Below are 22,183 nucleotides of genomic sequence, written 5' to 3'. Positions count from 1 at the left end.
TTGTATTTCTTTTAACAGCGTTTTGTAATTTTATTTGTAGAGGTCCAGGGGCAGTTTTAAGTCAGGAAAATATCTTTGTAGATGCCAGGCGATTATTTGGGCTGATCTGTGCTCAGAATGAAAAATTTCGTAGCCTTCTGCTGATGTCACGATTGCTTCTGTGTTTTTAACTTCATTGTGCTTGGTCATTTGTGTCTAAAATGAGAGGACACACGGGGCTGTGGGGGGCAGGGAGTGTTAGGCAGGAGGATGGGGGAGGGTCGGGGGGTTGAGGGGCTCTGGTGCTGGGGGCAGTGGGTGTGCCTCAGACCCGTGGACGGTCGGTGCAAGAACCGACTGACACGGAGTACAGAGTAGGCGGGGTGGCACAGGGGTGGGCAGGGGCTGCAGGGTGCCCGCAGGGCGGCTTACTGTGGGGGTGTGCGCCCATCTGTGTAGAGGCAGCCCGGTGACGAGGTGTAGCTGGTGGCACAAGCTGTGATGTGGTCATCTTAGTGAGGACAGTGAGATAAAGAGGGGCCGAGTCCTGCTTTCCCAGGCCAGGCGCCTGGCCCCGCCAGTCCCCCCCACCCCCCAGCCCCGCGGCTGCAGTGACTGCTGCCAGGAGAACCTTCATCCCCAAGGACCTTGCCCTGTCACTTCCATTTCCCTGTAGCTGCGTCCTGGGGACGTGGAGTTAAAGTTAATTTCACACTTGGCTTCCTGCTGCACTGGCAATTTTGGATGTGTCCAAGTTACCTGTGCCCATCTCCGTTGTTCTTCCTCAGCCACCTGCCAGTCTGGAGGTGCTGGGGAGCTTTGCATGCTCCCCAGGGGCTTGCTGTGTGATCTGCCTCAGGCGCTGGGAATCTGGGCAGGGGAGGGCTGCCTGGCAGCACAGGTGGCCCCGAGTTGGGAGGTCCACCCTGCCCACCCAGGACCTGCTGAGTGCCCTTGGCTGACCTCAGGGGCATCCTGGAGCCTGTGTCCGGGGTGAGGGTCGTGGGGTCAGGGCAGCAGAGGCTGTGGCTGCTCTGTGGCTGTGGGGCCAGGCCTGCCAGGGAGAGCCCAGGCATTGCGCCCGCCTGGCTCCTGTCTTCCCTGGGGGGTCTGGATGCCTCCGCGACCCTGTGTTCTCTCCTTCCCATTTTTCTCGTCTTGCAGCCTGAGTCCTTCCTCCTGCTGCCCCGTGTTTGGGGGTTGGCCGATTGGCACTGTTAGCCCCAGGGCCATGTTGTTGGACATGGTGCTGCTGACCGGGTTACTGTAATAGGTCTTCCTGGTCTACGACGGAGGTTCAGAGATGCTCATTATCTTCCCCGGTGTCACACAGCTGTCCTCCTAGACTAGCTTGATCTTTCTGTCCCAGCGCTCCCTCTCCTGGCACTCGCGTCTGGGCTCTGTCTCTTGTTTGCCCAGTGCCTTGGGCAAGGCACACTGCTTCTGGCTGTGTTTTGGTTTCCTTAGGATGTCTCTGGCATGGGAGGTGTTTGGTGACCATTGAGTGGTGGTGGGGGGGGATTCAGACCCTCACTCATCCCCATCTGCTAAGCTCTTTCCTGTGGTTCAAGCCTTGTGGGCTGCTTCTTTCCCAGCAGTCTGGCTCCCAAACACCCCTTCTTAGACCCTCCAAATTCACCATCACCCCTCACTCTTGGACTCTGCACTCTCATTTCCCTTTGTCCGCCCCCTGCCTCTGCTTCACCCAAGACAGGATTTCTCTAGGAAGCCTTCCCTGATTGACCCACACTTTCCCGTTTTAGGCCTCAGGGCCTCCAGGCTCTCTTGAAACATCCATAGAGCTTAAGTCTCCTTACTGCTCCTGATTCCTGTTTTTCCTCCTCAGTTCAGTGTCAGACAATGATAACGAGGCCAGCAATGCCTTACAGTCGTGGGTTTTTAAGCCTCCTCCACCGGAGGCTGCAGATATCCTTTGCACCCCATAAATACCTCCAGTGCCAGGTCACCCCCTTGCTGGCTTGGTGGCTCCTCCAGAGCCCTCTTAGAGACTGTGCTCTTTGTTTATTCAGGAAAAGATCGCAGCAGAGTTTTATCTACAATAAGCCATTTGCATCCCCAATTTCAAAACACTTTTTGAGAACAAAACAAACACTCAAAAACTGCCAGAAGAATGTTGAAGCAGACGCCACAAGCCACTGTCTAGGGGACTGTGACCCCCAGGTTCATGTCTTCTGAGGTGGGGAGGAAAGTCAGGGTGGGGTAGGGTGGGGGTCGGGTGGGCAGTAGGGCATGGTGGGGACTGTGGTGAGGACTTTGAGAGCCTCAGTGCCCAGACTGTGGCCACAAGGGAGTACAGCCAGACCGCTTAATTTTTGAAGAGAACCTTTAAGTTCAGTATTTTTATGCCACAGCTCCTGGTTTGCAGTGCTGGCAAGATATTCAGATTCTTTAGAGAGCTCTGCAGGCCAGACACAACACACTGGCGGGCTGGCTCCAGCTGGAAGAGGGCATCTGTAACCTGCCGACGTGACGCTTGTCCTCTTTGGCAGTGAGCGGACACCTCTGGGTGCCAGGCATGGTGCCTGCTTAGAAAGAAGCCCAGGCCGGCCAGGGAGAACTTAGTCTCTGGCCGCTGCATAGACAGAGGCAGCTGTGCACCTACCTGCCCCCCCGCCAGGACCTGGTGGGAGCAGCAGGAGAGGAGGGAAGTCGAGACCGAGGGCCGTGGCCTTGTGCATGTCCTGGCACTGCGGCTTCATCTTCAGAACCGCGGCGCCATGTTCTACTTTCCGTCCTGATTGCCGGTTCGGCAGGGTGGGGCCACCCTAGTGGCGCCTTCCGATCTGATGACTCTTGTAAAGACCCCGGTTCCAAATAAGGTTGCTTTGGAGGTACAGAGTCAAGATCCAACAGCTTTGTGGGGACACACATCATCAAGCCCCCTGCTTGATGCTTCAACACCCTTCCCGCCCCCCACCTCTAGACATCCATGCTCCCTTCTTATGTGTTGATTTTGAAGTAGCTGGATTTGCAAAAGACTTGCAAAGGCGCTGCTGAGATCCGGATATCCTTCACCTAGTTTTGACGGTTGCGAACGTGAACCCCATCCTTTCACAAAAGCAGCATTTGCTAAGCCACAGACCTTCTGAGCTCTCCCACTAATGTTCACAGTCTGATCCCAGCTCCGTGCTGTGCTGGCCCAGCCTGCCCCTGCTCCTGTCTGCCTGACCCCGACACCAGGGGGCGCTGGCCCCTTATGGGGTTTCCTCTGGCAGAGATGAGGTTAGTGGGCTTGGGTTTGTGGGTTTGGGATGGGGGTCTCTGGAGCCATCTGATGGTGGGGTGACGTAGGCCTGCCTCTCCCAAGGCGGCAAGTGCTTCTTGGCCTTCCCAAGTCTTAGGCCCAACCTGGTATTGGGCCCAGACCACGGCCCCGCCAGCCCCGCTCTCTGCTCCTTCCCCAGGCTGCCCTTGGCCTCCTCTGTTCTTCACACTCTGAGCTTGCTCCTTCCCCAGGGCCTTGGTACCCACCATATGCCCTGTCTGCAGGCTCTTTCCCCAGGTCATCCCTCAACAGGGTCCTCTGGTCCTCTGTGCCTGGCTTAGGATCCCCTCCGGGAAGCTGCCCCAAGGTATCTGTGCGCTCCACTGACAGCCAGAGCTCGCCCTTCTGCTGGGTCCCTGGTCCAGAATCATCTCGGTTCTCTTGTGTATGGGCTGGGCGCCTCCATGGAGCCGGGGCTGCTGCTGTTGTGCACATGGCTGCACCCCTAACACAGAACATGGTGGACACATAGTAGGTGCTCAATGCACATTTGTTGAATGCTATGTGCTCCTCGTTTTTTGGGTGAAGAAACTGAGGCTGAGACGCTGTCTGAGGTTTGCTGAGTTACCCCATGGTGGGTGCAGGGTTCTGTGTGATCCACACCCCTGCCACACTTTCCTAAGACAGGACATGCAGGCTTCTCTGCAGTCGGGCCGGGAGTGAGGCCATGACTTCCTGCTGGGCTCAGTGTGGGCCTGGGGGTGGGGGCTGTGGCAGGCCCAGGAAACCCAGGCCCTGGCAAGGTGGCTGGCCCTCAGTGGCTGGACCTGGCCCGGAGTCTTCTGAGTTGGCCGCGGGTGAGTCTCCGTGGGGTCTCTGTGTTCAGTTGATTGTAGACCCTTCAGCCCCTCCTGAGGTGTGTGTTGGGGGACCTTGACCTCAGGTATTCGCAACTTTGTGGGGTCGAGGAGAAGGGGGACCATGCTGGTGGCTGGCAACTCACTCTAGGGGTTGCGGGTACCCCCACCTCACAAGCACTGGGGCTGGAGCCCACTCCGGAGCCGGGCGAGCAAGCCTGGGCTCGCAATCTGACCTCCCGTTGCTGTTTCCCTCCTCTTAGAAACCAGGCGATGCGGAAAAAGCTAATTCTGTACTTCAAGAGGAGGAATCACGCGCGGAAACAATGGGTGAGTCCTGGCCCCCCGCCCCCAGGCCAGTTTCCTGGAGAGCTGGGACGGCCACCGCAGGGAGGGGTGGTCAGCTTTGCTGCCGCGTGACTGAGCGTCCAGACTGTGAAGAGCCAGGACAGCAGAGAATGGGCAAGACCAGGGCGTCCCTAAGCCCGGCCCCAAGGAGGCTCCAGTAGACTCGGTTTCTGCCGCGCCTGGTCCAGCCTGGAAAGGCGGAGGGAGCATTTTGCAGAGAAGAGCGGCGGGCTCTGACGGGGGTGGTGTGTGTGTGGCGGCAGCAGGGTGCCCAGACGGGACTTTCCTGCCACCCACGCCACATCCAGGCTCAGGGATGTGGGGGTGTTGGGAAACAGTGAGGCTCCCCATTTTTGCCAGTGGCGCGGGTCCTGTCTCTGCTGGACGCTCCGAGTCCCTGCTAGAATGTGGTGGCTGGGGGAGGCGGGGAGCCATGTGGCCCAGCAAGGGCATCTGTGACTTGGGGTGGCACAGACTTTGCTGACTCGCTGGGGGCCTTAGGACCCCGTGGTGGAGTGGGGTTATCCTTGGGATTCTTCCAGCTGTGAAGCAGAAAATGCTGGCTCAGATGGGCTGAAATTGTGAAGGAATTTGTGTAGCTGAGAAGGTTATGGCAGAGTTCAGAAGCGGCGTGATCGCGCTTACCTTCACGTCTGCGTGGATCATTCAGTTTATTTCTGCACTGACAAACTGTCTCCCTGTGGGCCTGGCTTCCTGCTGCAGGTCCGAATGTTCTAGAGTCAGAGAGAGCTGCCCTCTCTCAGACCACCTCACCTGAGCTCAGACTGGACCTCCTGGGCGCACGGGGCCTGCGGAACAGCAGTCGATGCCAGGGGATGGCATTGCACTGACTGGCTTTGGCTTCCTGGGCCTGCCCAAGACATCTGCCAGGCAGTTTTGGGCTGGGAGGGGGCCCCGAGCATGTCTAGCTCATAGGGGAAGAGTGGTCTCAGTGGGGCTGCTGTCCTGGGAGTCTTTAATAGGAGAGGTGCAAAGGCTAGTCTAGTGTGGATTTCTGTGGCAGGATCTGGGTTTGGGGGCAGGTATGAGGGGCTTCCCATATGCCTGCACCCCAGGCCTCTTGCAGCTCTTTCCTGGGGCCAGGAGCTATGGGGTGGCCCGACTGCCTTTCCCAGACTGGTCCTTGAGCACTGCCGGCCCGGCAAGGCTGGCTCAGACCTCTCCTGGCAGAATAGGGCTGCAGGGCACAGGAGGTGAGGCTTTGTTGCTTCTTGAGCAGAAATAAGATGTGGGCTGGATAGCCAGCAAGAGAGCGAGGGGGTGTGACCTGCTCGGTCACCCTCGCGGCCTCCATGAGACTGCCAGTGCCCACCGCCAGTTGCTACCAGACCTGCGGGCTGGCCGGGGCTGGAGAAGGGCTCGCAGTGCTGGTGGTCCCCAGGCTGCGCCAGACTCTCTGAGCACACAAGTGTTTGCAGCTTTTGACCTACCTGCCGGGCACTTGTTAGCTCGGTCTTACAGAGGAAGAAAGTAAGGCACATGTGATTGAGTTGCTTGCTCCAGAGCCCACAGTGGGAAAGGATGGAGTCGGATTGGAACCCATGTGCGAGCTCTGAGGCTGTTCCTGCCCCACACTGTTCAGCCCTGTAGTGTCTGGTGGTGAGGAACTTGGGAGGCATCTGGGGTGTGGAGGAAGCAGGGGATGTGCCTGTGGGGACCACCCCAGGTGTAGAGAGTCACTGGGGCTGTGTGGATCACGGGGGTGGCTTCAGGCGGGCTGCAGCAGAGCCTGGGGGCTTGCAGCCTGAGCTGGTGGGCTTCAATGGGAGATGGGCTTCCTGATCCCGCCGGGCAGCCGGGTCTAAAGTCCAGCGGCTGCAAAGGTAAATGGTGTGACTGTGGGGGTCTTTTGTCGTCCCCTCTCTCTGGCCTCTGACCCTAGGGCGCCCCCTTCAGCCCCCAGGTGGAGAGGTGGGCGGCCGGGCACCTGGGGCAGGAACACGAAGCTGGGCATCCCGTCATGCTCACTGAGTTCAGGAATACATAGGGTGGCCTGTCAGGGCTGTGTGGAGGGGGCTGACAACTTCAAAGAAGTGACCTGCGGGGGAGGGGCAGGGACGGGGAGGAGCCTGTCACCTCTCTTGTTAGGGAGGCCTAGAGCGTGGGCTCTGGACAGAAGGGTGGGCAAGGCTGGGGTGGGGTTGGCTTAGGGCCTCTGCACCCAGGTGGGAATGACAGGAAGGGCCAGCTGAAGATCTGGACATCCCAGTGTCAGGCAGGGGCACACCTAGTGCAGAGGCCCTGAGGTACCCACCGGGGTGCAGGATGGAAGTGCCTGGGGGGGATTGTGGTGGGCAGACGTCCTGTGAGGACGGTCCACTTGGATGTTATGTCATTCTGAACATGGTGGGACTCCTGATTATGAGAGCTGGCAGGACATGGCCAGGAGTGCCGGCTCCCAGAACGGGCCGCTGACAGTTCCTGGTGCCACTGCCTGTGTGTCTGATGCGGCCTGGGTCTTGTTGCACAGAGACCGGCGCTCACCGCAATGCCCCTGTGCCGTCTCCCGAGCAGAGAGCGGCTTCTCTGTCACACCTGAAAGCTGACAGGGCGACAGCCTCCTTCTGCCTGCCCCCTTTGCATCCCCTTGTCCTGCCTGGGGTTGGGGGTGCATTCGGGTGGAAGAGGAGGACCCCTGTGAGGGCTGGAGGGTTTTGGGGGTTATATTTTATCTTGGTGATCTCTTGGGTTCCCTCAAGGAGGTGGAAGGGGAAGATAGAGGAGTGGTGGACACAAGAACTGTGGGCTATTTGGTGTCTGTGCAGCGGCCATCTTCTCTTCATGTCCAGTGAGCCACTGTCACCTGCAGGGCGGGGGAGTGTGGGCCTTGGAGCTGCGTGTCCTGCCCCCCACCAGGGCCAGTCCCCATGGACCCGAGCCTGCTACCCTGCACCCCTGCTTCACTCAGAGGGTGCAGTTCCCTCCAGAGGGGCCCAGCAGGGGGCCCCAGGCTTGCCCTGGCCTTCTGGGGAGCTGAGCTCTGCCCCTTGGGAGGCCGGATTTGAAGGGGCAGGTCAGGTTGTGCTGCGAACCCCAGTCACAGGGTCTGACCCCACCACTGCATCCTGCTGAGTGACATCTTGGGACGCCGACTTCCAGCCCCACTTTTCCTCCTGAGTGGTGGGGTGGATCACAGTGAGGACCAAGGGATGGGGAGGGTAGAGCATGGTTGCCGGAGAAGCTGCTCCCTAGTTCCAGGCACCTCCTGCCCTGTGACCATCCCCTCCTCTGCTCCCAGCGACGCCCTTATTGGGCGAGCCCTAAAGCCAGTGTCTCGTGTCAGATCTCTCCCTCTGCCTGGGCAAAGCCTTTCCTTGGATGTGCCCCATATTTATGTTCTGCGGTGAGGCCGTGGACGTATCTTTTGGGGTCTCCATTCGACCCACTGCAGTGGGCCTGTTTGCAGTATCGTCTGCCTTTCACTTTCTCAAGACCACTCAGGTACCCCTCACTGCCCCCCGGCTCCCATGACTGATGGCGCAGCCTGAGCCTCGGTCGGATGGGCCATCCCTGCTCGCGGCTGGACGAGGCCTGTGTCGGGGACCTCCTGGGCACCCCCTCTCTCATCCCCTCCCTGAAGTGCAGAGCTGCCGCATGCCGCTCCTACGAGGGCATGCCCCCAGCTCTGTGCGGGCCTCAGGTTCCTCTCTGCTCAGTGGGGTAGCTGCTCCCTCTTCCCTGGGCCGTGGGGTGAGGGGTTGCGCTCAGAACTGCAGCCGCAGGCTGACCCTCAAGTTCATGTGGGGCTGCAAAGAACCTCAGATAGACAGAACAGTCCTGAAAAGAACAGACAAAGGGGAAGACACGTGCTACAGTTTCTAAACATCTCCAGAGCTGCAGCAGCGGCAGCAGAGTGCCCTGAGCTGCCCCGGGCATGGTCAGAAGAGGCGCTGGGTGTGCCCACACCTGTGTTGGTGGCCTGTCCGCAGCCCTGGGGCGGAGGGGATGGGAGGGGGCTGTCGCCTACGTCACGTGACAGAGACCTGAGTCTCCATCTCCAGGAGCTCCTGGGGCACGCACATGCGGAGAGACCCCATGGACTTGCCTGACTGTCCCCTGAGGGTTGGACCCTAGCTGCCGGTTTGTTGCAGGCCTAGGACACTGGCCCCCTTGGTCAGAGACAGCGGCAGCGTGGGGGTTCTGGGCACGAGGAGCAGAGAGGGGTCCGGTTGTGCTAGAGCATTGAGACAGCGTTCAGGCGAGAGCCCCAGCTGCCGTCTGTCCGCGCAGCTGCCAGGGATGGAACGCTCAGAGATGGGGTCTCGGGTGGCCAGATCCTCTACTGGTCACCCTGGAGATGTGGGAGTGCCTCTGGGCCGTCGGGGGGGCTGTCTGCCAGGATGGCTGCAGGCAGCACTGAGGCCAGACCTGGGGAGGGACTTCCACGTCTCGCACAGACGCAGGGCCTCCTTCCCGGCCAGGAAGCATGACCACACCTGAGCCAGGATGAGGAAGCGGTCAGAAAGCAGATGCTTTCCAGGGGCAGCCCCACAGACACCCCAGAGCCACAGCGCCTGGCGGCACTTCCTGCGGGGATGGAGACGGCTCGGGTGAAATGCCCACTGTGTGGCGGGGGCCGGGGGTGAGATCTTAGGCCCTGCTGACTTGACTTAGACGTTGGGGCCACTGGTGTCGGCAGCTTCTGTGTCAGGCCAGGCCTTTCTAGAGTAGTGAGAGCAGGTGGGGTGGCCGGACGCCTGGGAGGGAGGCGGCCAGGCCCGAGGGGGTGCTGCAGGTTTTCTTTGGGTCTGCACAGGCCTCTGACTTGGTGTCTGCTGGTGTCCGTGTGGGCACTGGAGCTTGGGGAGTGGACAGCTGGGTGTGGAGCGGGCACAGGTCCACCCCACCACACGCTGTCTGTGCCCGTCCAGGAGCAGAAGTTCTGCCAGCGCTATGACCAGCTCATGGAGGCCTGGGAGAAGAAGGTGGAGCGCATCGAGAACAACCCCCGGCGGCGGGCCAAAGAGAGCAAGGTGCGCGAGTACTACGAGAAGCAGTTCCCCGAGATCCGCAAGCAGCGGGAGCTGCAGGAGCGCATGCAGAGGTGAGCCCTCCGCCAGTCCTCCCGCCCCACCTTCCTGGGTCCTGCTCTCTCCCCAGGGCACAGGGCATGGCCCTGAGGGCAAGGAGCCTTGACCCCCTGGAAGTACAGTGGGGTCTCAGGCCGCTTCAGGGGCTGCAGCGGGCTCCTTCCACTGGCTTTCAGAAGGCAGGTTGGGGTGTGTGGCCCTATGGATCTTGGGGCGCACAGTGGTGGCTGTGGTTTCTGCTGTCACCAAGGCCAGGCAGGCACTGTGGGTACTCCCCAGTGGATACTCCCCGTCCGTCTTAAGTTCCTGGCCAGACCTGGGGCATAGTGCTTGCGGCTAGAGAGGTGGCGCTGAGGCCTGCATGTGGGCCTGGCATTTTAGGAGGTTTCAGGGTGCTGATGTTCCTCTGCCTGCCCACACCCTGGGGAAGCAGTGGCCATGTTGCCGGTCCTGAGTGTCCCTTTGATTTCCAGCAGGGTGGGCCAGCGCGGCAGCGGGCTCTCCATGTCGGCCGCCCGCAGCGAGCACGAGGTGTCTGAGATCATCGACGGTCTCTCGGAGCAGGAGGTAGGTCAGGCCCACGCTGTCGAGTCCCTGAGCTTGGGAGGGTCAGGGGACAGTTCAGCCAGGGAGGTTGAATTTCAAGGGCTTTGCTGCCAAGGATGGGCAAGACCCCTGGGATGTTGCAGCAACTGGGGAAGGAGAGTCTGAGTCCCAGCTGCCTGAGCTGGAGGGTAGAGGTGCCCAAGAGCATGGTTCCTGGGTGAGCTTCCTGGCACCCAGGCCAGGGCGGTCAGAGGATCTCAGCATCCCACTCCCCATCAGGCTAGGGTGTTCGGGGCAGCCCCCCTCTCCTCTTGGGCCTCCCCGGGATGCCTGGGGGACCCTGGCCGTGGTCACTGGGGCCTGGACGTGGGCAGAAAGTGGAGGGAGAAGGCAGCCTGTCTGGTCCAGCAGCCAGCGTGCTGGCCTCTCCCCAAGGATTCCCAGCACTGCATGGGTGGGCCTCCTAGAGAAGGCGCCACGTTCTTCCTCCTTTGGGACTTCAAGGGGAACGTGCCTTTGCTCTAGCTTGGAGCAATAGCTGTGCTGGTGATTTAAGATGAGGTCATCTAAGAGGAATTAAAAGCAAAAACCCAGCTTCTCAGACACATGGTTCCAAGCTCCCAGGTGGGATGGAGCAGATGCCTCTGTCAGCAGAGGGAGCGCTGAACGGGCCCAGGGACCTCTGCTCCAAACCACAGCCTCCCAGACTCCACCTTGAGTCCAGTAGAGCCCACCCCGGAGCCCTGACTCTGCCTATTTACAGCCACTCTGCTGCAGAGAACTGTGAGGCAGTTTGCAAAAACTTGACCCTTAAAAAGCCTTGGCTTGAAAAGCCTCTGGGCATGCCCCTCGCCGGAGCACTATTGGGGGCCGGACGGGGCTTACACAGTCTTGCCACGGCCCTCGGGGTCTACCTGCCCTGGCTGCCGCAAGCCCTGCCACCGCCCCATCGAGGTCCCACTGCTCCGCAGCCAGAGGCAGGCAGCCCTCCCCCGGGGTCGTGCCTTGTGGCCGGCACTGGCGTCTGCACTCTCAGTGTCCCCCACTCAAGGCCCACTCCCCTGGGTCCTGGGTACATAAGAACGTGGACCCAGTGTCTTCTGGCTGTGAGTGGAACAGCATTTGGAGTGATGGTCAGAATGGAAATCGGGGGCGGAAGCTTCACTTTCTGCAGCCAGCGCAATCTGACTCCCTGGGGGTGGGAAGTGGGCCTGGAGGAGGGTGGGGCGTCTGCCCTTGGTGGAGCCTCAGCAGCACCCCGGAGGGCTGAGCAGGGCAGCCTGCCAGAGTGGTGTCTGCCCGAGACCTTGCTGGTCATTGCCTTCCCTGTGGCTGTGGCGGCGGAGGTGTGAGGAAGGTGCCCCTGTGCTGGGTGTCCGCGGGCCTCTGCTGAGACCCTGTGCTCAGCCAGGGGGTGGGGAGGCTGGTCTTGGCCCACCCGAGCCCCAGCCTGCCTCCGGAGATGGGCAGTTAATCGCCACTAATGGGCTGGCTGCAGAGATTTGGGGAAATGGACTGAGCTGAGTGATGGCTCAGGGCCTGTTAAGGGCCACCCCCATGCATTACCAGGAGTCTGTCGACTCCGTCGGAGCTGGGCGGCCTTGATCCCCAGTGGGCAGCTCCGAGGAGCCGGGCGCCAGCATGTGGGCAGGTGGGCACGGGTCTGTGCCTCACTGGGCCCTCCCCGAGCGAGGTCGCCCCGCGTGCCCCGGGCCCCCGCCACCCTGGCCCCACGTGCCCTCCCGCCCTGGCGCGCCCGTCTCCTGCCTGGCGGAACCCGCTGCACATCTCCCCTGCGGTGTTTTATGGCGCCTGCGTTTCCAAAGGGAAGATTCATTGCTCTCCTCTCCCCGCAGATAAGGCCACGGCTGCTCCCTGCATCTAATTTACAGTCCTGCCCCCCATAAACCTGTCTGGGGCCGCCTTTAAATCCTCCCTCCCCCAGCACAGGCTGTTACTGTTCTTGGACTCATCCTTCTCCCTCTCTCTGGTGCCTCTTGCTGTCCCACCAGGCCTCGTGGGGCCCCAGCGCTGCTGGTGGGGCCTGCCCGGCCCGCGCCTGCCCCGCCCCCCCTGACCGGCCTTCTCCGTGTCCCTCCAGAACCTGGAGAAGCAGATGCGCCAGCTGGCCGTGATCCCGCCCATGCTGTACGACGCCGACCAGCAGCGGATCAAGTTCATCAACATGAACGGGCTCATGGACGACCCCATGAAGGTGTACAAGGACCGGCAGGTCATGAACATGTGGAGCGAGCAGGAGAAGGAGACCTTCCGGGAGAAGTGAGTGGCCCTGGCCCCGGCGCCCTCTGCCCCGGCCACTGAGATGCGCCAGCGGGCGGCTCCTGGATTGGGTTCCTGGGAGGTCTGAGGTCAAGGTGACGGCAGGGTTGCTGCGCCTGGAGGCTGAGGCCCCGCGGGGTGTCGGGGTGGGGGCTGTGCGGCTGGTTCCTCCTGCTGGTAGGGGAGCTGTCTGCTCTGCCCGACGTCCGGGTCTCTCTGCTGTGTGCCTGTGACCCTCTCGTGATGCTGCCGGCCGGTGGAGTCAGGGCCCACCTCCTGCTGGGTGACCTCATCCTCACCAATTTCACTTGCCGAGAACTCATTTCCAAATAAGGTCACCTTCTGAGGTCCTGGGTGGACACCGGTTTGGGGGAGCACTACTCAGCCCAGCCCAATGGGTAGAGGTAGCCTGGTGTGACAGGGCGGTGAGCTTGGGGAGAAGAGGCAGTGGGGTCGGGGGCGGGCAGGCCTGTGGCTCTGCGGTTTCCATCTCACTCTGGAAGTGATTTGTTGCACAGGTCCTTCGCCCTGGCCGGGCTGGTACAAATGGGTGGTGTGCTTGTATCCAGGCTCCCTCATCGCAGCCCTGAGTAGAAACAGGCTCAGAGAGGTTAAAACACTTAACAAAGTCACATATCTCGTCGAAGGCAGAAGCAGGATTCATCTGTCCCCACCCATGCGGGGCTGGAAGGGAGCCGGAGAGCAGGGGGCTTTGGAAGCAGAGGTGGGAGTTGGATGCCGAAAATGGCGAGCCCACCAGGCCCGTAAAAGGGAAAGGCAGAGTGGCTGTGGGGGGGGGCGGGGTTGGAGGAGGAGCTGCCTGCTGGGGAGAAGGGGCCACTCTGGGCACAAAGGTCACGTGTGGCACGAGAGTGGGAAACTGAGGCACGGAGCCCTCAGAGCCCCTCCCCTCGGAAACAGACTGAGCCCTGGCTTAGCCGCTGGACTGCCGTCTGCGGCCCAAGGGGGCCTCGCCAGCCCGTTTCTGCAGAGACGACCTGTGTGCTCCAGCCACTGCTGTGGGGCCCGGCTGCAGGCCTGGGCTGACTCTGGCCTCTCCAGGGTAGGTGTCGGGGTGCCAGGCTGGGCATCAGGGATGGGTGCGCTGCTCTGGGCCATGGGTGAGTTTGCTGGTACAGAGACACTGGCCCTTGGGGAAAGACAGGAAGCAGCACTGAAGAGGCTTTGGGGTGGAAAGTGGCATTATCTAGAACGACTCGACAATGGAAATTTTAAAACACAGATAAGCACAGAGAAACTGGCCGCCTCGGGGAGCAGGGCCCTGGGGCAGTTCCTGCTGTGCAGGAGAGTGTGCACACTCTCCGTGCCGGGCGGGAAGGCCCAGCTCTGTGGTGGCGCACGTCAGCGCCATGACCCCGGGCACGCTTGTTCTACCATCTGGCCCTGCCTGTGGGCTGTTGTGCAATTTTAAGCCAGTGAAGTGACCATGAACATCCAAGGATGCAAACTAAACGTTATTTTCAGGATTTCAGATCTTTGGCACAGCTGCCCTTTTTTTTTTTTTTTTTAAAGATGTATTTATCACTTATAGAGCTGGGGTACCGGCCAGAGACAGAGTGGGGAGCAGAATAGGCAGATCGACAAAATACACTGCTGAGGGGAGCAGCGGGTGGGTCGGGAGAGGTCTGCCGCGCCATGTGGGTCACCTCGGGGGCGGGGATTAAACTCATGCTGAAGCGGCTACGGCCCGCTTGCAGTGCTGCGTCCCAGCCTGTCGTGCCACCAGGGAGGGCCGCAGTTGACATTTCTAGTTATGGATGCTCTAGCAACCAAAGAGGTATTATGGGGTGTTCAGTCTTTCTGGGGGTTCCATTAACTCCTTTTGACTGTAGTTACGTTAACTCCTTAGCTGGAGGGCAAGGGCTGAACTCTGCTGCGTGCAGCCTGTAGGACAAACTCGGCCTTCTCTGGCTACGAGTCGGTTGGCAGCTGTCTCTCGAGGCGTGTCTTTCTGGGTGGTGGTGTCTCATTTTCAGCAGAGTTGAGAGCACCCAGGGCCTTGGGAGAGCAGTGTCCTGGGCTACACCACCCACTGGCTTGGTGACTGAAGTTGGCCACTTCCTGCGCCGAACGTCAGTTTCTTCATCTGTGAAGTGGCCGAGCAGCAGGGCCTCCCTGATCGAGGCGCCGTGAGGTGCCCCAAGCCTCGGAAACCTCCGGTGAACTTGGGCAGAGGACACAGTAGAGCTCGGAGAGGTGGAGAAGGCCACCCGGCGAGTCCCAAGCCTGCTGTCTGTGGGCCCATCTCTGCTTGGGGAAGCCCTGTGGAAAGGATTTGCAGGGAAGGAAATGTCAGTCACTGGGGGCCGAGACGGCAAGGACTCTGTCTGGAAAAGCAGGGCGCTAGACCGGCTCTGTTCTACAGGCTGCCCGAGGCAGGATCCCAGCTGGGGAAGCCTGCCTCTCCAGTACGCCACTTCCTCCGGGGAGGGAGAAGAGGCTGTTCCGGAATCTCCGGTGTCTGGTTGCGGAGCAGGGAGGGGCCCCGCTGGCCTCTGCCCAGCCATCTGGAGGCAGGACCAGCACTGTGCACTTGCTCAGCTGGTGGGGGGCGGTCTCCCCTAGGGAGGCTGAGGGTGGTGGCGTGTCTTAGGAATGGCCAGACTGGGGCTGGACCCAGGCTGGCGGCTCCACCCAGCATCCCTGGGGCCCAGAGGCCGTGACCCACATCTCCACCCCCGCTGTCCGTCCGCCTGCTCCTGTGGCCCTGACATTTCAGCCTGGCCGAGCTCTTTCCCAGTAATTCTCCTGGCTTTGCAGGAAGCCAGTTGGTGGGGCGCCAGCTCCCGGCTCCCCCCTCCCCCCCTCCAGCGTGAGTCCTTTTCTTGCAGACTCCTTGCTTGGCTGGCCTGCCTCCTGTCCGCCTCCCCGTGGGCACTCCAGCTGCTGCTCCCATCTCTGCCCAGGATGGCAACCTCTCGGTCATGACCCATGACCATGCTGGTGGGGGCCTGTGTGGGCTGGGCGAGGCCCAGCTTCCCAGACGCAGCCGGAGATAGAAACAAAAGCAGATTTTCAAAGGGGGGGAACCCCACCAAAGAGCTGCATGCAATGTCCTCATTTTTCCTGGAAGCCGCCTCCAGCAGGACAAACAAATATATTTTCAAAGGCGCTAAAACCAGTGACTCACTCCAAGGAACGCCCTCCCTTACCCCCTGCCCGCCCGCCCAGCCCTTCCCACACCCCCTGGGCTTAATTGCTCCGAGTGGGGCGGCGCCTGCCCAGCAGAGGTGGCAGGCGCCCCGGAGCTCGGCGGCCACCCAGCTGGGAAGCCCACCTTCACCCGGGCTCACGTCAGCCCCTCTCTCCCCACAGGTTCATGCAGCACCCCAAGAACTTTGGCCTGATCGCATCGTTCCTGGAGCGGAAGGTGAGTTGCCAGCCAACCCAGCGGCCACCGGCCTGTGTCTCCACGGTGTTCACGCCCGTGGTGGCTGCTGGGGCTGAGACAGACCCCCTGTCCTGGGCCCAGGGCCTTGCTGTGGGGCTCCCCTCCTTCCTCCAATCCTCTCTTCTGGGAGAAGCAGCTGCTGGCCCTCCCTGGCTCCCTCCCTCCCAGGCCTGGGGGCGGGGCCCCAGGCAGGAAACCCAGAAAGGAGGGGTGAGGGCGGAGGCTTTCCTGGAGCAGCTCCGCCTTCAGATGGGCCCAGCTCTGGAAGCTCTGCTGTCTCCCCGCCTCCCCCCGCCCCCCAAGGCCTTGGGCTCTGTGTGTAAGAGTGGTGTCTTCCAGGGCGCGTCCTTCCAGGGGCTGACAGCAAGTTCTTTCTGATGGTCACTGTTTGCTCTGATGCCCTGTTGCCCAACCAGGTGTGTGGCTAGCGAGTCCCCATCTCTGCAACTGGAGCTGACACCTGAGCCCCTCCTTGCTTCCCACTCTGTGCCCGGGGCGGGGCAACTTTTTCTCCCGCTCCTCCTTGCCTGGCAGACTCAAAGCACCCCACTGGACAGTAAAGTGCCCAGTCTGTGTGCCCTGAGGTGACTGGACTGGGCCCCGCCCTGGGTACCCCTGTGTCCTCGTGAAGTGCAAAGGGCTCTCACCTGGCTTCCCTGCCAGGGCTGCCATTTTAAGCAGTATACCCCTGGATCATGTCCCCCAGAGAGTGAGCTCCCCCCAGCTCTGCAGAGGCCTCGTGCTTCCCGAGCGCAGACAGCCAGGAGAGGAGTCTGGTGGTTATTTTAAAGACCAACCGTTGTTCCCAGCAGCTACCCCCAGGAGCTGGGGGCCAGCGGAGAGAGACACCGTCACCCCTACCCAAGAGCCAGGCAGGAGCCGCCCCATCCTCAGCCTTTTTTCTGACTTAACGTGACTTTTGGGGTGGGGGGTGTGTGCATGACCCAGGAGGCTCTAGGTTAGTGTTCCTGGAGATAGCAGCACAGGGGCTGGTCGACTGGTGTTTGTACAGCTCTGATTGGGGCCAGGCAACTGGAAGCCTCTACGCAGAAGAGCGGATGTGGTATTACGTGGCTGACGTTGGTAGAGCTTCCTAAAGGGTCTGTAGGAGGAGGGCCACCTGCGCCCCATACCCTTGGGGACAGGCTTGTCTGGGCCAGGGAATGGCAGGGTGAGGAAGGCTGGCCGAGGCCACGGGCAGCAGCACACAAGGCGCTTTCCCTGTTGTTCAAGAAGTCAGACCCTGCCCCACACATCAATGCTGGTGTCTGACTATCCAGTGGTGCGGCCACTGGAGCCACCCCTAGATGGGCCTGGGGTAGCCCCCATTGGTGGTGGCTGCATTCTGGGGATGGAGGCCCAGCCACAGCCCTGACGGACGCCCCTCGGTGGGAGCCATCGTGGCTACGTGTGGGTCTCGTCACCTGAGTCCTCCAGTCGCTTTCTGAGGAAACCCCTCCTACTGGTCCTGTTGGAGAAGGAGACAGTCCCTGGCTCCCTGGAGAAGAGCCCAAGGCAGAGAAAAGATGACCATGGGTGCTGGGGTCAGGCCAGGCCCATGAAGCTGGGAGGAGGTTACTTGGGGCCCCAGATGGCCAGGGGTGAGGGAAAGGAGACCCCAGGCCTGGGTTGGGGAAGTTTTGAGTTGCCTAGCTGGGACCTGCAGGCCTGGGGCCCTGGGGCTGGCAGGTGGCAGCGTCATCACCATAATTAACCTGAGCAGCACCACTCATATAAGGACAGGTGACGCGGCTGGAGTGTTTGCTCTGTGCTGGGCGGGGTACTTATAATGTTAACTTATCGGGCCCGAAATCGGTATCCCCATTCCACAGGTGAGAAGACGGAGATACAGGCTAGGTGGCCTGGCCAGGGTCACCAGTCGGTAGGTGGCGGGGGCAGGGTTTGAACCGAGGCCCACACTGTACACCCCTCAGCATTCTTCTCTGTCTTCACCTGCAGACGGTGGCTGAGTGTGTCCTTTATTACTACCTGACAAAGAAAAATGAGAACTACAAGAGCCTGGTGAGGAGGAGCTACCGGCGCCGTGGCAAGAGCCAGGTGAGTTGCTCAGCGGTGGCTCCCTGCAGTGGTGGGGACACTGTATTCGGGGGTGTTCAGCCTACCCCAGCAGCAGAGAAAAGAGTGAGGTCAAATGGCTATTTTCAGTCTAAGCCTAGAATATTCTAGAACTCCTGGACAAGTGGCTAAGACACCACATTCCCAAATCAAGGATAACTAGAGCTGGTCCGCAAACTTAACATTTTTTTTCAGAAATGGTTTTGTGTGTTTACTTGAAAACATATTTGATTGAGAGAAAACATATCGTGCAGTTTTTCAGACATTGCTGCTTAGAATGAGACTGTGGATTTATTTAAATTTGAGCAGGATTTGGCGAACTGTGGCTCCCGTTCTGTGTTCCAGCCCTCAGCCTGTGTTTATGAATAAAGTTTTATTGACACATGGCCGTGTTCATTCATTTATATAAATCACTGCAGCAATTGCAGCAGTAAGGAGTCACGTCTTTTACAGAAAAAGCTTGGTATAGGAGAAAGGGTGGCTTAAAGAAAGAAAAGGAGCAGTAAAGCACACCTTTTTTAAAAATAATATGGCAGTTTATTTATTTTTACAACATTTTGCAGTAGCACACCTTTTTTTTTTAAAGATGTATTTATTTGTGCATACAGAACTAGGGTACAGGGCAAAGGTGCAGGGGCAGTGAGAGGCTTCGCCAGAGACAGAGTGGGGAGCAGAACAGGCAGATGGACGAAGTACACTGCTGAGGGGAGCAGCAGGCAGGTCAGGAGAGGTCTGCCGCGCCATGTAGTCACCTCCGGGGCAGGCGGGGATCGAACTCGTGCTGAAGTGGCTTTAGCTTCTTAGTGCTGCGCTTTAACCTGCTGCGCCACCAGGGAGGGCCCAACACACCTTTTAAAGGAGGATTGTGGATGCTTAATATGGGAGGGACAAAGAGACAGGGTGTCTTGGTTTTACTTCCGGGCTGCTGAGAATCAGCTCCAAGCAGATGTTGGGAGGACCTGGCTGGTACTGAGGCAGGCAGGACTCGACGGGATTCTGCAGAGGGTGTGGGGCACAGCTGTAGATTTGGGTCGAGTCACAGGGCACATTCTTCCCTGGCAGTGTGGCCTAAGGGAGCTGGGGAGTGTGACCATGGCCAGGAGTAGTTGGGAGACCCTGAGGTTTTCTTAGCTGGGTCCTCCGGACATTGGCATCGGGCACCAAGTTCAGTCATCACCACTGGTCCTGGGTCTCCTGGGAAGCATCCACTTGGCAATGGCCTGTGGCAGTTGGTCCACTTGACTTTCTAACACCTATCTTGGGTTTTCTCGATCGCATTCTAAGGACTGTGCTTCGAGGGTACAGATCCACTCTAAACCGAATGTAATTAGGGAGACCACCTTGTGGATGACTCCTTTCTGCACCCTGAGCCTCAGGCTGGAAGGATTGGGCCTGAGAGCTGGTCCTTGCTGACCTGGTTGCTGAAGAGTCACTGTGCTGAAGGGTGCGCAGTGTTTTCTGCTCTAATTTTGTGTAGCTACAGTTGACTAGCCTGCTCTCCCATCTGACAGATTTACTGATGTGTGACTACTAATTCCAAAAACCTAGCTGTGGCATTTGAGAAATCAAAGTCCCTACAGGAAATGTGTAGATTGCAATGCAAGGACTCAACTACCAGGAGGGGAGCACACATCTATTGGTGGGGGTTGTGGCAAAATAGAGGAGGTGATAACGACCTTCGGGTTTATTTAAACGACATTGTTAGGAGTTTCTTGAGCACCTACTGTGTGCCACTTCTCTTGTATGTCTTGCTAGTACCCTCTGCTGCCTTTGTGGGCACACTGCAGGTGGTCGCATGTGTCTTTCCTCGTGGGGTGGCTGGGCCAGGGGCCCTGGAGAGGAAAGGGTTTGGAGGTAGATGTCCATCTCCTTTTCCTATGCTGAATGCTGAATTTACATGAAGGCAGGCAGAAGTCTGTGCGTGGGGGAAGGGATTTCCCCAGGTCATTCCTGGGGCCTGCAGGGGTCGTAGCCCCACGATCTGGTCTTGGCTGCTGTGCTTTCTTTGCTTGTTGGCTTACCTGTCCATTGGACATTTGTTGTTGCTGCTTTAAAGATTTATTTATTTATACATATAATAGCTGGGGTGTAGGCCAGAGGTGCGGGGAGTGTGAAGATTCGTCAGAGGCAGAGCGGGGAGCAAAAACGGGTGGGTCCACTGAAATCCGCTGCTGAGGGGTGCAGCAGGTGAGACAGGAGAGGTCTGCTGTGCCATGTAGGTCAGCTCCTTGGCTGAAGACGGAACTCGTGCTGTGGTGGCTGCAGATTGCTTCATAGTGTTGTGGCTCAATCCTTTGCACCACCAGGGAGGGCCTTGTCCAGTGGACATTTGTGTGCTGGGCACAGGGGCTCCTGCTGGCTGTGCAGACTGGGTTGTAAATAGTCCCGAGATAGCTCATTAGAGCGCTGACTGAGACGTCAGAGAGGAAGCGGCCCCGGAGGTGAGGTTGAGGGCCAGCCCCTCTTGTGGCGGACACTGGAGGTAAAAGTATCCTTGGCATAGGGGAACAGCAGGGACAGAGGGACAGGCCATGCAAAAGAGCACAGTGCCCTTTGAGTCTCTGAAACAGGGGCCCCGGTACCTGTCAGGGTCTAAAATGAGTTCAGAAACAAAGAAAAATCATGGGACCATCATTCTTGTGCTCCCATTTGATGAATAAGTAGAAGAATTTCTGTGCTCCCTGAGAAATAGAAGCGCAAATGATGCCAAATGACAGCTCACACTTCAGATCCGTGGGAGGCAACAAGGAGTGGCGAGGCCTGTGGCTAATTAGAGAGCTTGTGCCCCATCTCATCTCCGGCTGACGCTCAGCCAAGTGGTATTGTGTGGCCAGGTCTGATTTTTGTGATGAGCTGGAGGCCTGAATATATGCTATATTGCCTGATTTTAAAATCTTAGGTCACATGTAAAACAAGAACAAAACACGGTACGGACCAGGGAGCTCACATCTGCTCTTAAAAATCTGCCTGCAGACTAAGCTTCGTATGAGAGCGCTGGGCTGGCTTGTGACAGGCTGGGGGACATGGCGAGGAGGGGATGGCGTGACTTGGGACAGAGGCCTGGCCAGATACTCGGGAGTGTTGGGGTGCTTGTTGCCCCCTTCCATCTGAATTGTTCTGGGCTAGCTATGGTGTCTGCAGTGCTGAGAGACCAAAGATTCTCCTGGGAGGTTTCACTCTCTGCTCAGCTGGAGTCCCAGGCTGGGCTCTGCAGAAGGCAGAGACAGCCCGGGGACAGCTGGGCCGCCCCAGGAGCGGCATGGCGCTCACCTGTCTGGGACCCGGAGGCCTTGCAGATTGTTGGAAGAGCATCCGTGCCGGGCGAGGTGCCATCTCTTTGGGAGATGGGTCAAGGCCTTGACAGGAGCACTTGGGCTCGTCCTGCCTCCCCAAATCTCCTGGTTTTGGAAGAAGAGATTGACTCAGCCAGAGTTTGCTGGGTCCCTGTGGGGGGCACACGCAGTGAGCCAGCTTCTAAGTGTTCCTGGCCCTGCGTTTGGAGGTGCGCTGATGATGATGCGTTCACTCATTCAGGAGCTACAGAGCCTGCACTGGCTCCATGCTGAGGGCTTGCGCTTTGGAACTGAAGCCCCTGGTGGAGGAGGGGCCACTGCTGGTTCCCAGGAGAGGAGGTGGAACCCTGTGAGTTTCAGATTAGGGCTGAGGGGCTCCCCTGGGCTGCCCCTGGCCCTGTGCTGGACCTGTGGGCTGGGCCCATCCACCTTGACAAATTCCTCTTGTGCAGGCTCAGCTGGGTCTGGCAAGGAGGGTGCTGGCTGCGGGGTCTGCCCCTCGGAGGCCTGTGTCCGCAGCTGAGTCACAGCCACAGGCTCGGGCTCTCCCCAGGAAGGCTGGTGGAAACATAGATGCCTGGGCCGTGCCCCTGCCGGGCCGAGGCGGAGAATTTGCTTTTATAAACAGCCCCTGGTGACCCTGATGCTGTTGGTCCAGGGGTCACACTTGGAGCCTCGCCCTCACGAGGGCTCCAGGGGTAAGGGGGGGGAGAAATGGCGAGAGAAGGGCAGCTGACCTACAGCCTTGACTGGCCACGAGGGCTACAGGGCTGGGAAGGCGCTTGCCAGGTGTCTGGTGCTGCAGAGAGGGCTGGCTGGGCTCTGCCCAAAGGCCGCAGACAGCCGGGGGTGCTCCTAGAGGCTGGCCCTTCTGGAAAGGACCCACCGGGCAGGCCCTAGTGCCTGCCCACGTGTTTGCATATTTGCGGACCTAGCTTCACCTGCTGGTGACCTGCCCTGAGGCCTAGCCACAGGTGAAACCTGTCCTGCTATGCCACCCCCTCCCCACACCCTAGCACCTGCTCCAAACTCTGTGTTCCTCGTTTCGATGGGTGGCTATAAAAATGCCATCTGAAGCTCCAGCTCCTGGACGGAAAGCGTTGCCTCTCAGATGT

At 59.5% G+C, this 22,183-nt stretch overlaps 1 protein-coding gene across 1 annotated transcript in view; it reads left to right on the top strand.

Moving 5' to 3' along the window:
- NCOR2 (nuclear receptor corepressor 2) overlaps window positions 1-22,183 on the top strand; it is a 170,433-nt gene that overhangs the window by 85,280 nt on the left and 62,970 nt on the right. Inside the window, exons 11-16 of the mRNA XM_012730934.1 lie at window positions 4,326-4,392; window positions 9,303-9,475; window positions 9,935-10,028; window positions 12,109-12,287; window positions 15,624-15,678; window positions 17,659-17,757. Of these exons, the coding sequence (XP_012586388.1) occupies window positions 4,326-4,392; window positions 9,303-9,475; window positions 9,935-10,028; window positions 12,109-12,287; window positions 15,624-15,678; window positions 17,659-17,757 (667 nt within the window). The remainder of the gene's footprint in view (window positions 1-4,325; window positions 4,393-9,302; window positions 9,476-9,934; window positions 10,029-12,108; window positions 12,288-15,623; window positions 15,679-17,658; window positions 17,758-22,183) is intronic.

Source organism: Condylura cristata, unplaced genomic scaffold (assembly GCF_000260355.1).
Source record: "Condylura cristata isolate star-nosed mole 26May11 unplaced genomic scaffold, ConCri1.0 scaffold00029, whole genome shotgun sequence".
NCBI classification, from domain to species: domain Eukaryota; kingdom Metazoa; phylum Chordata; class Mammalia; order Eulipotyphla; family Talpidae; genus Condylura; species Condylura cristata.
The sequence above is the reverse complement of the archived record's forward strand: the minus strand, read 5'-3'. Positions and strand labels throughout refer to the sequence as shown.